Raw genomic sequence first — 15,461 nt, forward strand, 5'->3', positions numbered from 1 at the left:
TCCGTTTTTCCCCCCCCCCCCCCCTTCTAAATTCTGAATCAGTCCTTTGGAAACATTCCCCTACAACCATTAGGATACCTGCAAGGGTGAAAACCCACAGGACGATGGTGGCTCGATTTCTTTTTAAATATTTAGTTGCTCCTGAACGCTAGTCAAGAGAACATTACGTAGTTATTATCACACGAATTACAAGACTATATTTGTATTCTAACTTGACAACGTTTGAACGTAAGTTCTTATTTTAATAACTTCACGATTAATATTAATATCCCTATCGAAATATATGTAAATATATCATTTTTATAACCCGTACAAAATATTTAAGCTTCTGATATTTTCAGAAGAAGAAGAATATTTTTATTATAATAAAATAAATATCTATTGAAAATGGGTCGAAGGAAAGCTAAACGAGAAACGCCACAAAGAAACAAAACGATCGTACCTATGGATATACAATTCACGTGTCCATTTTGTAATCATGAGAAGTCGTGTGAAGTTAAAATGTAAGTTTTAATGCATCGTAAAATCAGATTCTAGTTATGAAGAACATTATTTATTACATTTTATAATGATTTTAGGGACAAACGTCGAAACACAGCAAGAATTTCATGTCGAATTTGTTTAGAAGATTTCCAAACCAATATTAACATGTTATCAGAACCAATTGATGTGTACAACGATTGGATCGACTCCTGTGATGCTATTAATTAACACCTATCGCACAACATAGAAAAGTTTGATGTTCCTTTTTTACACAATTGACTTGTTGTATAAACTATATATTTGATATGTATCAACGATCTTTTTTAATCATGAAAGCAATGATTTTATTCAATAAAGTATGAATGATATTTTATACATATATATATACAATTAATAAATCTATGTAAAATGTTAATTCAAAGATACAACTGTTTTGTAGTAAAAAAAATTGTAAAGAATATAAATATATTACTAATGAAAACTTAAAAACGTTATTACATGAACGAAATCACATAACTATATCGAACTTTGATTGATTTATATTTATACCGATGCAGTTACACAAAATTTTATTATTATTCAATTAATAGATCGATAAACATTTTGAAACACGCGCTTGATCTGACTTTCTCGAGATAAGAAATGACGTTACTTTTAGCTACATACATACATTGTTCACCGATGTTTACCACTTAGCAGTAGATAAGCAAACGTGCACGTTACGATAATAGCCTTTAAACGAAATTCGAAGCAGTTTATCTGTATAGTGCATAAATTCTTTTGCTGAAGTACATGATAATTAATACTTTGCTCTTTTCTTTTACGAAAAGTGAAAATTGCATGTAAAATCGCAACTAATCTAGTTAATTATTTTCGAGCTGCGGTACGAGTATTTCATGAACTTGCATGACGTTCGTTTTGGTCGTCATCATCCAAAAATACCAAAAGACTTTATCGTATAAAGATCGATTAATGTGCAACCGTAAAAATTAAGCTGTTTAACTTAATATAAAATTGTGTTTGACATCGTTACGATGGATAAAACAGTAACAATAGGTGACGGATGGGAACTGCCACCTCTTCGTAGTTTATATGATTTTCTTTTGGAATCCTCACGTTTCCAACTGCCTAATTTTAGAGATTTCGAAAAATGGGGCAACAGAGTAGCGAATAATCTTGTGTATTATCAAACCAATTATCTTTATATGTCCATTGCTATTCTATTGGTTGTAGCGTAAGTATAATAATGATATTTATAAAATATATATATAATGAAGATTACAAAATTGTTTGATAATGTACATTAATTATTTAGATTGGTACATCCAATGAAGATGATTGTTGGTATATCGGCGCTTATGGCAGTATGGGCTGAATGTACTTATTTGTTTAGTGAAAAAGAATCCTTGCTTAAATTCAAAAGAACTTATCCTCAAGTTGCAGTAATTCTTACTATTATTTGTGCAGCTTATGTTCTTTATACTATAAACTCAGTCCTTCTTGTATTATTTGGTATTTTACTCTCATTTTGTGGTAAGTTTTTTTCTATATAAAGAACAGTACCAAGAAAGGTACTTTTCCATTATGGAGCTCCGAAATCAGTTATAAAAATCCAAAAATGATTGATTGATCTGTATTAATATATTATTAATATTTTAGTGACCTTTATACATGCATCTTTGAGATTAAGGAATGTGAAGAACAAATTTGTTAACAAGATTGAGGGTATGGGACTCAAGCGTACACCAATGGGAGTTGTCTTAAATTGTTTTGGTATGAAAGAAGAACTCTTTACATAAATTCGTAGTCAGATGTTAAAGAGAGATGTACTTTTGTGAATTGATTATGGATATATATAATATATATGTATATATATACATACATATATATGTTTTTGACATTTAAGTTATTCATTGTTACTCTTAGCTTTATTGCTCTTAAGAATAGAAACATTTTCTTCTATATATTCTAATGCTGAGATATAATACAAAATGCAATTAAAGTATTGTTATAGTTGTATAACAATATTGTGGCTTATGCAATATATAATTTCCTTTATAAATTTACTTACATTATAGATATAAATTAATATGTTAACGTTTTAAAGTGATTAATGTCAATAATTTACATATGATATATATGTATGACCTGTGATCTTGTAATATAAAGTTGAATTATTATTTATTAAATCTATATGGTAACCTTACATAATTATTAAAACCATATATTTCATTTATTTTGTATTTTAACATAGTTATATACATGATATGTATATTAAATATATTTTTATTCTCGAATATTAGAACCACATTTAACGTATAAAGATGACATTATATCACTAATGTTCAATATATGAAAAAAGAAACTATTTTATAATATTTTTATATGATATTAATTATTCTTCTATATTTCATGATCCTAGTTTGTATTAACACACCATTTATTGCTACATTTAATTTTCCATTACTTTCTCATTTCATTATGCAGAACATGAGACCGGTATAACTTTACGTACACAAACAACGTGTACTCACTCGGTTCATTAGTAATCTGCTTCATACAACAAATTGTAACAACGTTTGGCAGTGAATATGTGTCAATAATATTTGGATGCTGCCTAAAGTCACAAAAAAAATGCTTTTGGACAATTAGGTAAGAACTACATGTTTAAAATGTTTCGTAAATTTGCAAATAAAACTACATTATTAATTTACTTAAATAAGACCTAATTTAACATTCATTTATATATATATATATATACACACACACACACGTGTGTGTGTGTGTGTGTGTGTATCTATCTAAAGTAATAATTGTATTTAAGTATAGCGCTTCTCTGCAACGAACAGATGTAGATCATAAATTATCATAATTATTTAAGATATGGTGAATCATTTCAATATACAACTGACATACATTGTATTAAACATATATATAATTTTTATAGAGTAATATAATTAAATAATTCTATTTTATATAAATCTTACAACATATGTAAAATAAGGATAAAATAAGTACTATTCAATGTATAATTTTTTTATTTAAAAATATAAATAAAACTTTTGTTCGGTTTTTTAAAATTTCTGTATCGTTTATGTGAAGATACTTTGACGAATAGTTTAGAAAATTTTTAATACAAAATGTTCGAGGCTACCTTGGGAAACAAAAGATTATATGTAAGAATATATCGTAATAGTATAGGAAGCATACTGAATTGTCTCATATAAGAAGAAAAAAAAGGATACAAGTTTCTCAAAATTTATATTGATGCATTCTAATTCCTGTCATTAAAAATGAATGTTATAACTTTGTTGCTATTTGTATAAAAGTCAGTTAAACTGTCATGATTCATTCTATTGCACATTTAATTGAAAATATTTAACTGAAATGTGACTATTATAACGATAGTCGTGAATGTTTAGGACATTCACTTAATTGTTTAGGACAAATAGGATTATTACAATTACACATAAATGGTAATTGAATATGACAGTGTCTTTAATATATATATTAAGATACGCAATTTTTATCAAACTTATGATGTATTCCATAATGCAGTAGTTAAAAGGAAATACTTTGTCTATATTTTATCTGTAAAAAGCACAACATATTTCGTTACTTTAACATGTTACTTCATTTATTAAAATATATATGCATACTTACCTAACCAAAGATTACTATATCTTCGTTATAAATACTGTATTTGCTGGAAATAAAATCGTATCCGATAAATATATTTGTGGAGAAAGTGCTCCAATATTTGTTTTTGGAAACGGCACTAAATAAGTATGATCGGTTGATGAGTAACCCATACTCTTCATAGTATTTATGAAATCCTAAAAATATAAAGATTAATGTGTATTTTCATTTATCATTCCCAAGTACATTAGTATTAATAAGTTCATTGTATTTACCTCTATAGTATCTGTAGCAGACATTGATATTGTTTCTTTCTTACCATTTGGCAGTCTTAGACAAAGTCTTATAGCAGATGTACTATCTATATAAACAATATATATACTTTTATTAACCTCAAGAAATCACATGAATAAAAGGTAAAATGCAATAATTTTTTACCAGTTTTCTTGCTCAGAGTGGACTTCAGTTCGTATGATCGTTCGTCCTAGAATAATATATGTGAATTACTCGGAATTATACAATATTAAATTGTATATGCTAACTTAAATATACCTTTGAACTTTCTATTTCTTGTTTCTTTTCGTTTAATTCGCCCAATTCATTCATCCTTCTTTTTTTAGTTATGTTTCCAAATGTATCAGCTGACATACTTGTACTTGAACTTTGAATAGTTGTCATATCATTCTTAATATCTATATTACCTGTATAATAATTATGTAAACAAAATACTGACATTTAAGAAATGTCATATATTAGAAATACATTAAATGTTTGCTGTAATTGACAAGTACTGCTTACCTGAATCATTTAAATTATCAATAGTGTGCTTAAACGCTTTAACAGTAGTACTACTACTACTACAATCCTATAAATATATAAATACATGAAGAATCAAAGTATTGAAATTAACTATTTAATTAAAGAATGAAAAATCTTTTTCTACACATACTGATGAATTAGATGTAGAACTTCCTTCCGTTGCTGTGGCAGTACAATTATTCCATTTTTTAGAATGAATTGAGTTGCTTGATACACATTCTGGCGATGAGTGAGAGCTCAACATATCATTTAATGCAGACATTAAAGTATCTACTGTAATATGATTGTAAGTTTTCATACATTCTCCTGTTCTAGGATCTATTACTGCTAGATAAGGATATTCATATACATCATAAAGATGCACATAACGACTTCCATCACTTGTATTTGATAAAACCTATTTAAATTTGCAATAGTATTAAATGAGTCTTTTTCCTTTGATAAAATTTAAATACAAGTCCTTTATGATAACTTACTTGCCACAAAACAAAATGATCCTTTATAATTCCTTGAATCTGTTGATTAGACCATACATCTCTGTTAAGGATTTGGCAAGAAAATTCTTGAGGATTTTGAACATTTACAAGTAACCAACGGTTTAATGATTTAGCGTGTTCACGAGCTTCCATAAAGGAACCCAGGAAGAGAATACCACATGGTGGACGAAATAAATCTTCCAATCTTTTTGATTTGCAGTAGGATATTTGTTTAACACCAGCTACTTTCCGAGTCATTTCTTCTTCTTGTCGTTCTATATTAAGTACAAAATGATTATACTATATACATAATCACATTATGTATGTATATGTTATCTACTATTTAATAAGATGATATTCACGGGTTTCTACTGCAAAATCCCTAAATCTGTCAAATACATTAGTCGATAATCTTGGAAGGGAACATATTGGACCAGATGGCACTAATACTTCTTGCACAGGTAAAATAGGAGGTCTCACTTCTGGTTCCGGATCAGCCGTACATAATGGTTCAGGTGCTTGACTACCATCAAACATTAAACTTATTGCAGTTTCCACATTTCCATCAGCTAATGACAAATATTGGCGAGCTGTTGCCTCATTCTCCCCTTAAATTAACATAAAATAACTTATTAATGTAAGTTAAACATAAATTAATTTCAAATTAATTATTCATCAATTTTTTAGATAACAAGTCTCTGTACAAAACGGGAACAAGTTTCGTAATCCTTGATATGTTATTAGATTGGTATATTGCTTACCCGTCACTTCTATAAATTTTTCAATCAATTCTTGATCCATTATGACTCTAGATTATAGAAATGCATCAAATAAAATGCGTAAATATTAACATTATTCGTAGGTTACTAATTACACAACATTTCGAATTGTTTTCAAAGGTCTTCTATTTAAATCAGCCGTAAATTCAATAGTCCGTGATCTTTACATCCTAACGACGCGAAGTGTATATGAAGTTCTGATTTCAATACGAAAAAAGGTTGTCTGCACTGCGATTATGCGATTGTGCGATTCAACTCAACATTCAACCATTCCAAAGAGTAGAGTTGACGATTCCATTTTAACCACAGAGAAAATGTAAGATAGATCCAGTATCAATATATTTTTATGTCATATGATTTAAGGACAATATATGTTGTCAGTCATAGCATTATTTCTATGTGGCTACATAAGTAATAGGACGTATTACTGATGTTACATATATTACACTATTAATGATTGAAATCGAGCTTGAGTATGACTATGAAATTAAAGATTTAAAAAGGGATAAGCAAAAGCAAAAATTTTGTATAAGTTTACAACCTACCCTGTCATATCATTTTATAATAGTTTATACATTTTATCAGTTCTGCTTGATAGAAAAATAGTCACACTGCAAATAAAATTACTTCTAAATGTTATAATATATATGAACACTAACTTATTATTTATATAATATCAGATAATACATATATTGAGATCTATTTTATGTATTACAACATCTGATTTAGTAAGGCATAAAATAAATTCTGCTGTATGTTCACTGATCATTGTTATTTATTTTATATTATCAATATTCTTAAAATTTCTTAAATTTTGTTAAAGCTAAGGAGGTTCATAGTCAACGATTATGTTCCATGATGAGAAAACGAACCTGACACTAATTCAACATTTCAACTTTTGTTTAATATTTGTGATCAAAATTTCAAACAGAACCTTCTAAAGTTAAAGTGAAATACAAATTAAAGCATGTACTCATTTAGTTCGCTGTTTGCATTACTTATAATGACTAATCTGTATTCTAGCCCTTTTGAAGAGTTGTCTATACTCTTTCGAACAACAATTTTTTGCAACAACATATTTGAATTGAAACGTTGAAACAACTGATAACTTCTGAAAACGTATTAAACAAGGGTTTATTAGATAAATAATATTGAAAATATACCATGGAAGAATATTTAACCCTAATTCTTAAGCAAAAAGAGATACGAGTGAAGAGAAGAAAGCTTGCAAGTAAAAGCCGCTATTTTGCGTCTCTTTTTTCACACAATTTTAGTGATTCTCATAGCCAGGAACATGTTATTAATTACAACATTGCTCAATGTACTTTACAGGTTATTTTTATGATTTATATTAACTAACGTAGAAAAATGTTTATGTATTATTGTCGTAATTATTTAATTTTTATGCTTTTAGGATTTTGTTGATTGGGTTCACAATAGCATATATGTAAATATTCATTATCAACCCATAAGTCTTTCTTTGATAAAGTTTATGCAAGATAGACATTTTACAGGGTTATTGGATTTGTTACAGTTGAGCGCATTGTTTATAGTTGATGAATTAACAAATGATATTGTAAATATTATAGCGTTACAGTGGTTGTCACCACAGAAAGTAATCGATATATGGTTATTAGCAAAAGAGTTAAACATAAAGGCATTACAAGATATGTGTATGTCTGTCTGTTTAGATAGGTTTGAGGAAATCCCTGAAGCTATGCTTGTCAGATTAGCAGCAGATGATATTGTTCAGTTATTAAACAACGTTAATATAAGAGTTTCCTCAGAATCTTATTTGCACCATATAAGAAGTGAATGGATAAAGTATCATGGGGTAAATGATATTGATCTTCTATCATATTTATTTACATGTGATCTCTACAGTATATATAAAATATTTTAACTATAGAATTCAGATATTGCGCATATCAATCAAAGAAGGCAACTTAAGTTTATAAGGGGAACAGTTATCTATGAAACATTTGAAGATGATACAAGGATTGGGTATCTGTGTACTTGGGACGGTAATGTTTTAAATAAATGTGAACAATTAAAAAGTATTCAATATCCAGACAAATGGTTATTTGGGATGCAAGTTATTAGTAGAGGTGTGCTTCTATTAAGTTGCACATTTTATTAAGAAACACATTTCTAATTATTGAAAATATTGCTTTAGGTTTCAGTGTGTATACAGTTGGAGGAAACGTAGGTTTAGGAGGCACGCAATTTAATAACATTATTTCACGTTATTGCCTTCTATCTAAACAGTGGTATTATGAATCAACGTTGCCAGTTCCAAGAAGGCACATGATTGCTGTGTTTCTTGGCAACAAGTTGGTCATAGTTGGTGGTGTGGGAAGGCATAGATTAAAATTGTATTCAGTCAATATTCTTGATATTCACACAGGTTAAAAATTTACATTATGAAATGTAGAAAATATTCATGAAAGTTCCAATGTCAGTGCGTAAACAATTTCAGGTATTTGGAAAGCAGGCATGCATGTTCCTGAGAGTTTTACCAATATTCCTCCTCATTGTGTTCTGAATGGAAAATTGTATGTGTTGAAATCATCCGTTTATATTTATTATCCCACAGAAGATTATTGGCAAACTATATTGATACGCGATGATGATGTTATTGAAAGAATAGACGCATTTCTTACATGTAACACAATGCTACTTTTTGAAGGTAAATATTGCATAAAAGGATATTGATTTTTACTTTTATACTTACATTTAAAATAATCTCTAGTGGTTCTTATAGGAGATGAAGATTTAGACGAAATGATTCTTACGAGAATCGAGATTACAAAAGACGACTCTGTTTGTGAGAGAGGAGAATGTATAAAACGACCTATAGAGCATAAGGAACTAAGGACGTATGTTGTGAATGTAGAAAATAGTTGTGGGCTTCAGTTAAGATACCTGCAGTCCGCTAATATTGGTATAATGATGATAAATAATGTCAATCAACAAAATGGTAATCAATATTTGCATGTACACACGGAGGAGAGCGACGACTTCGTAGATTATATTTTTCCACGATATAGTTGCTTTAATATCATAGATCCTCGTACTTTGTACAATACCGCGTAATTAAAATCTTTTTACTTGAATACGATGTAAACGACTTTATGAAATCATAAGGGAAGTAGTGAAAGGAAAATAAAAAGTCCGCAACTTTTATATTTGAATTATCTTTTTTATTTATCTGAAATTTTGTAACGGAAGCAGTCTTCAAACATGTATAACACGACAGTGCGTACGATTACATGGAATAAGGATGTACATTTCGGCAGTGTTAAACTCTTTCGTATAGTCATCTAGCAAGATTGATTATTGTTGTTTTAACGTACGAGGATGCTGGTTATCCTGCTGAGTCTGACTATTGCGAAAGTTTCCTGTTTGTAATTTAACTGCCGTTTGTGTACGATTGTGTACTTAAAATATGCAAATTCGTGTATACAGCAAAGCTCGTATTAGCGTATAGATTGCGCGTGCTATCCGTATTGCTTAACACTTTAGATTCTTCTTTCATCATATAATGACATGATTTTTTTTTGCGATATGATAAGCACACAAAAAGTAAGGTAATTTACATATAGAATAGCATGAATACAATAGTTTTCCAATTTCTCTTTTATACACGAGCGTTACGTCGCCTATGACCGCGATTATTTTCAAGTCGCACATTTATATAGTTCATTTTTACAGTTTTTTTTTCTCGTATTGTTGTCCTCCCGATAATATTCTAGAAGCTGAAAAGAGACCCATTAAAACAAACAAATAATTAAATTTCGTGAATCGACATGCTATCTTAAAATACATGAGATATGAGGATGAGGGCGAAACTTTGGATGAGGTAAGGGAAAGAATAAAAACTGCATATATACACAGATCTTATCAAACCTTGTCGTGTTGCGTTTTGACACGCGCGAAATCAACGATTTCATTATTCGTTGGTAACGTTCAGGGCGAAAGCAGCATTGGTCTCACCCTTCTTGCCGATCGCGCGAGCAACATACTGACCCACGTCGCTGGCTGTACATGCTTTGATACGCAACTCGAACGATTTGTCACCGTCTGAACTGAAGAGGTACCTGCTACTAGATTCTGGGAGCGCTTTTCCGTCTTTCAACCACGTTACTGTATTGTTAAGAACAATAATAATGTAATGTAATGTAATAAATTTAATAAAATTTGGTAAAATTCTGTGCTTCGAATTCTCACGACTAAAATAAACGTTTTCGCTTACCTTTCAGAGGCGCGGTTTCAGTCTTGCATACGAATGTAACCGATTCGCCTTCGCTTACCGTTGCAGATTGTGGGAATGTCGTGAAGACTGGACTCTTCGGTTCCTCATTTGGAACTGAAAGCAAAATACTTTCGTAAATCACTGTATCAGATTTCATATCGATCGGTTATCGCCGTTTACTGCAAGCTAATAAAGTAAATTTTTGAAATGAATGTTAACGTACCAAGTACGTTTAATGTGCACGATGAGAAGCTCTCTCCTGCGTCATTGAATGCCTCGCAGGTATAAGTGCCAGAGTCTTCAGGGAAGATTTCGGCAATGTTCAGTTTATAGATATTAGCCTCGCTGCTGTACTGGAAGTCCTTGCTAGGTTTGATTTCCTTGTTGTTGTGAAGCCAGATTACGTCGAATTTCTTCGCGCCGATTATTCGACAGCTCAAGGTCACGGCTTCGCCATCCTTTACGAACATGCTGGTTACGTGATCTACGATCTTTGGAGGCTTGTCATCGGTCTTTTTCTTCGCGGCTGCATTTGCCATGGCTGCAACGAACATCTTTATTTAATTATTCCGCTCTTTTTCCGTAGTACGATTTCTCGTTTCACGAGTCATCCTGATTACTGTACTTACGTTTCACGGTTAATTTGCAGGAGGTAGTTACGGTGCCGATGCTATTGCTTGCTTGGCAAGTATATTCACCCTCATCCTCGGGGAATACCTCATTGATAACGAGAGTCGCGACTCCGCCTTTGTACTTCAAGCTCATAATTTCCGACGAACTCAGCGTCTAATGGAGGAGAAAGCTTATTAATTTTTATCCTTATAAGAAAATAGAATTGTATTACAAAGTGTGATAGAATTCACATTTATTATTACAAAGAGTTATAAAAGTATTGAATTTTATGAAATTTAAATATCAAAATTAGAGGATTGCGATAAGTTCTTCAGTTTTTTTAAATATGTATACATGTAAGTACTTGCCTTGCCATTCTTGGACCAGGTGACTTGTGGCTCTGGATCACCGTCAACGTTTACGTTAAGTTCCAGCTGTTCTCCATCATTGATAGTAAGATCGCTTAATTTTTTCGTGAATTGCGGTGCTCTCATCGAGTCATCCGGAGGATCTTTAAAGACGACATTTAAACAAAACCAGTTATTAGATAATTCACTTGGTCATACAGTTTTTCAGGTGGAAATAACATATTTAACGTACAGATTAATTCCTTTGTCGTACTTCTAGATCGAGATGGACTACCGGTGCTATCGAGTCCGTATTTCTTCGTATTTCGCTTCTCTGTGCTGGAGTCTGTAGCCTAGAGAAATTGTATGTATCAAGTATTTTTTTTTATCCATTACCAGTTTATCTATATCTTTTTTTTTATCAAATATTTAGTTTCTCTGCTCCTCTTACTTTATAGGAAGATGAACTCGAGGAATTGTATTTGTTGGTGGTAGAACTACTGTAATTATGACCCTGTGTGGTAGTGGAACTGTATCCACTGTATCCACCGGCTTTGTGTACCGTTATGATCGGAGGTGGTGCTGGTTTCAGCGGCTGCTCGATGAATTTTCGATCTACGAAATAATATTTCAGTTTCATACGTTGCTGTTAGATTAGATTTTCTCCAGCAAACGCAAAAAAGAACCGAGAAGTGCGACCATAAAGCCGAATGCCAGGAAGAATAAAGCAGTATCAAAATCATTTGCATGAAAAATTAAGCAAGATCGCTGATAATGGCAGTTTCGTGGGAGCTGGGGAATTGCAGTATAGTTTAGGAATAGCTAACTAGGGGCAAGATAATAAATTTTGTTATTATTTACAAATTATGGGTCACCAAAAGGTTGATCAATCATGTTTTCTTTACAAAGATGTCTCTCAATTTGGCAACGGATAGATAAGAAAAATGATATATCCGATTGACAAGAGTTCAGGTCAATTGCTACATATAAAAAATCTGTCTCTTTCGCATCGCGTGTCGATCTCATAAGTTAAAGATCTCTCTTCATTTTTTCAAAAATTGCATATTTGTTCAACGCTCGACAATTTCGTTACTCGTTCAGATATAGAAATTTTCATACATAGTATGATAGACATACGCTCCTACTTTTTGAGAATATATATATTTTTTTATATTAACCGTATTTGTCGCAAACTGACAGAGACTCTAAGGAGAAATCCGCAAAAACCGGAGGGGTAAAGTAGACTCAAAATTTTTTGCTACGCTCTTCAATATTTACATATTAACTATAATAAGCAATAAATTGATTTACTTGCAGTACTTGTTAAAAAAAAATTCCTAGAAACATTCCTACTTTTCGAGATATTACAATGATATTAAAGGAACAATGTTGTACAGGGATAATTTGTTTTAAGTAATTGTACAGGGATAAATTGCGTTTTACAATTAATGTACGATTAAGCGGGATTGCAAGCAAGAAGGGGCTATAGTCCAAAAATTGTACCTCCGGAATGTAGGAGGTCGTGCGCTAATTTCAGTTGCTCCTCTGTTTCTCCAGTGCCTACGAACAAATATATCATCAGTGTTTTACTATAAATACTAATAAAAGTGTAAGTAGAAATACAATAATATAGGTATACATTTTGTATCAAGTGAAAAAGAAGCATCTTTTTTAACACGTGTCACCAAGAAAAAACTTTCAATTTATAGTCGATAGTCGTCATACGATGAATGAAAATATTTTGTGGAATATAATGGTACAAAATTAATTATGCAGGGTGGTTCTTTCATCCTGGGTTCCTAAGTGTTCTAATTACTCTCATTGATACAAAATATTGTATTGTAAATATTCTGTTGGCTCTGGACAACAAATATTGTGATTCACGATTTTTTCTTAGATACCGTTTTTTTTTCAAGATTTCAAGCTCATCGTTATTCTTTGAAGATCGCAACTAAGAAATTAACGAATCACACTGTACATTTCACTGTATATTTCCGTGTGAATGGAAAGTCATTGGAAATCAGTTCTACGGTGAACGTGTTAAATTACCTTCAACGATGACTACGCAGCTGGTTTCATCCTTTCCATGTTTGTTCGTCGCGATACAACGATATTTGCCGCTGTCTTCCGGTTTGCAGTCGATGATTTCCATCGTGACGACACCGTCCGAGTTTGTCATCGCGTAGTGATGCTTGGAGAGCTCCTCCCTGTCTTTGTACCATTTCACCGTCGGTGGTGGATTGCCAGCGAGACAGCAAAGGAGTTTGCACGTTTGTCTGACTTGAATGACACGTGGTCGAAGGAGGAAGGTGAAGCTTGGCGCCGATTCGATCGTCTCCAACCAGACATTATAACCGAGCGGTTCTCTCCTTCGGACTGGATGCAGTTCTGGTCTGTATTTTGGAATCTCCTTAGGTAGCGCTGAAAATAAAAAACGATGACTCTTTTAGCGTAATTAACCTGACCAAAGAGAAGGAAAATAGAAACTCGCAGGGATATTTGTAGTTAGGTAAATAAGATTTGCATTAATCAAGTGATATCAAGTTGCTCGAATTCGGACAATTTGACCAGTTCGACGGAGATTTAAGGTTCCATACGTACGTTGCACGTTCAGGAAAACGACCTCTTCTCTGTAGCCGTAATGATTCTCTGCCCTGATCACGTACTCTCCTCTGTCCTCTAGTTTCACTCTGTTGATGATGAACGTGTAATCATCGCCGTGATATCGTTTCATGAATTTCACGGATTGTCTGAGTTCCTGATTGTTGTGGAACCACGTGAGAGTGGGAGAGGCGATCGCGATTACGCGACACGTGAACTTCACGCTCTGTCCTTCGTAGGCAAACGCACTCGTCGGTTTAATGACGAATCTAGGCGCCGCTTGTCGCCGATCTGTATAGAAATTTAAAATGTTACTTGCGCAAATGAAATCTTATTTTCTTGAAAATAAAATTTCGGAAGCTAAGGAACATCATCCCTTACCGAACGAGGAATCGTAGATCTTGTACTTTTCGATCAACAATTTTCTGAGCGAAGAATATTCGGCTAGCCGTCCAATAGGAAGAACGTATTTGTCCCAGTTCTCGTATTTGGCTCGCAGTCTGTCTCTGAAGTTCAGGTATCGACTGGTTGCAATTGGTGTTGTACGGTTGCTGTGATCACCGGTTAACCATGGATGAAGGAGACATTCATGGGCAGTCATACGTTTCCTAAATGCAAACAACATCTCATTAATGTGTAACTCTATATCTACAATGTATGCATTGAATTTGTCGAACGATATTATCAACACATTTTAAGCGACAACGTACTCTTTGTTCTTGACGAGCAACCGCCTAATGAAGTCCTTGCCTTCTTCGGAGACGTCGCGGAACGCTTCTTCGTCAAAGTCCCAGTCGCAGGCCTTAACGTTCTTCAGAGTTTCGATGTCGTTGTCTCCGGCAAACGGCGAAAGTCCGCTCAATCTGTACAATTAGTTTTAATTAGATCAACCAGTTAACTAAGTGATTTGTTAGTAGTAGTTAATAGTAGTAATCAGTTATGTAGATGCTAGCAATCTTCGTTTTTCAAAATGACTAGCGTAACTTGGGTTTTCTTTGATTCATTAATTTTCCTGATTATCTTTTCAGGTTAATCGAAGGGGTTCGTAGGCATATTTGACTCAAATAAACGAAACTTACAAAACGTAGGCCAGAACACCGCAAGCCCACATGTCCGTGTAGAAACCAACAGGTTCGCGTTCGACGATTTCAGGCGCAGCAAATTCTGCAGTGCCGGTACTGATCTTCACCACTTCGTTAGGATCGAGCTTCGTAGCTAAACCAAAATCGATCAGTTTGACATTGGTGCTGTTGCGTGTCTGGCACATGATGTTCTCAGGTTTGATGTCTGAAAAAGAGAAACAATAGATTTAATTAATTTTCTTCTTCTCCCTTTTCCTTATTTCTAATGTAAGTAGAGACGAATCGATTGGTGGACCGACAACTTATGTAATCGAAGTTCATATAGTACGAGTTCACTGAGCTTCTCCATTGCTAATGATTTTTCTTCA

The 15,461-nt window shown here is 32.5% G+C and overlaps 5 protein-coding genes across 46 annotated transcripts in view; 3 read left to right on the forward strand and 2 right to left on the reverse strand.

Moving 5' to 3' along the window:
• The first annotated feature begins 39 nt into the window (after positions 1-39).
• On the forward strand, positions 40-751 carry LOC100741671 (transcription elongation factor 1 homolog). The gene is made up of 3 exons (XM_003490033.4): positions 40-228; positions 348-503; positions 579-751. Exons 2-3 carry the CDS (start codon positions 388-390, stop codon positions 709-711), a joined length of 249 nt encoding a protein of 82 aa, XP_003490081.1. The 5' UTR covers positions 40-228; positions 348-387; the 3' UTR covers positions 712-751.
• Positions 752-1,145: 394 nt separating this feature from the next.
• On the forward strand, positions 1,146-3,202 carry LOC100741792 (PRA1 family protein 3). Its single transcript, XM_003490034.4, has 4 exons — positions 1,146-1,717; positions 1,799-2,016; positions 2,143-2,256; positions 2,971-3,202. The coding sequence occupies exons 1-4, from the start codon at positions 1,518-1,520 to the stop codon at positions 3,027-3,029; spliced, it is 591 nt and encodes a 196-aa protein (XP_003490082.1). The 5' UTR covers positions 1,146-1,517; the 3' UTR covers positions 3,030-3,202.
• A 525-nt stretch (positions 3,203-3,727) lies between these two features.
• On the reverse strand, positions 3,728-6,703 carry LOC100741909 (UBX domain-containing protein 7). Its single transcript, XM_003490035.4, has 10 exons — positions 6,179-6,703; positions 5,780-6,025; positions 5,418-5,692; positions 5,072-5,338; positions 4,921-4,987; positions 4,675-4,823; positions 4,561-4,606; positions 4,398-4,483; positions 4,147-4,319; positions 3,728-4,074 (listed from the first exon to the last, which is right to left on the reverse strand). The coding sequence occupies exons 1-9, from the start codon at positions 6,216-6,218 to the stop codon at positions 4,161-4,163; spliced, it is 1,335 nt and encodes a 444-aa protein (XP_003490083.1). The 5' UTR covers positions 6,219-6,703; the 3' UTR covers positions 3,728-4,074; positions 4,147-4,160.
• Positions 6,704-6,941: 238 nt separating this feature from the next.
• Positions 6,942-9,390, forward strand: LOC100742028. The gene is made up of 6 exons (XM_012386352.3): positions 6,942-7,528; positions 7,611-8,030; positions 8,106-8,304; positions 8,373-8,603; positions 8,676-8,885; positions 8,961-9,390. The coding sequence occupies exons 1-6, from the start codon at positions 7,361-7,363 to the stop codon at positions 9,290-9,292; spliced, it is 1,560 nt and encodes a 519-aa protein (XP_012241775.1). The 5' UTR covers positions 6,942-7,360; the 3' UTR covers positions 9,293-9,390.
• A 376-nt stretch (positions 9,391-9,766) lies between these two features.
• Positions 9,767-15,461, reverse strand: part of LOC100746778 (twitchin) — a 79,143-nt gene continuing 73,448 nt past the window's right edge. For all 42 annotated transcript variants that reach the window (XM_033321129.1, XM_033321128.1, XM_033321109.1 and 39 more), the window contains 14 exons: positions 15,091-15,298; positions 14,722-14,874; positions 14,393-14,619; positions 14,012-14,302; positions 13,460-13,831; positions 12,914-12,970; positions 11,862-12,025; positions 11,664-11,763; positions 11,432-11,574; positions 11,081-11,237; positions 10,675-10,992; positions 10,452-10,565; positions 10,106-10,342; positions 9,767-9,954 (listed from right to left, as the gene is read on the reverse strand). In XM_033321129.1, coding sequence (XP_033177020.1) covers positions 10,149-10,342; positions 10,452-10,565; positions 10,675-10,992; positions 11,081-11,237; positions 11,432-11,574; positions 11,664-11,763; positions 11,862-12,025; positions 12,914-12,970; positions 13,460-13,831; positions 14,012-14,302; positions 14,393-14,619; positions 14,722-14,874; positions 15,091-15,298 — 2,498 coding nt within the window. In that variant the 3' untranslated portion in view covers positions 9,767-9,954; positions 10,106-10,148. The remainder of the gene's footprint in view (positions 9,955-10,105; positions 10,343-10,451; positions 10,566-10,674; positions 10,993-11,080; positions 11,238-11,431; positions 11,575-11,663; positions 11,764-11,861; positions 12,026-12,913; positions 12,971-13,459; positions 13,832-14,011; positions 14,303-14,392; positions 14,620-14,721; positions 14,875-15,090; positions 15,299-15,461) is intronic.

The sequence above is a fragment of the Bombus impatiens genome, unplaced genomic scaffold, assembly GCF_000188095.3.
Source record: "Bombus impatiens unplaced genomic scaffold, BIMP_2.2 scf_0389, whole genome shotgun sequence".
Taxonomy (NCBI): domain Eukaryota; kingdom Metazoa; phylum Arthropoda; class Insecta; order Hymenoptera; family Apidae; genus Bombus; species Bombus impatiens.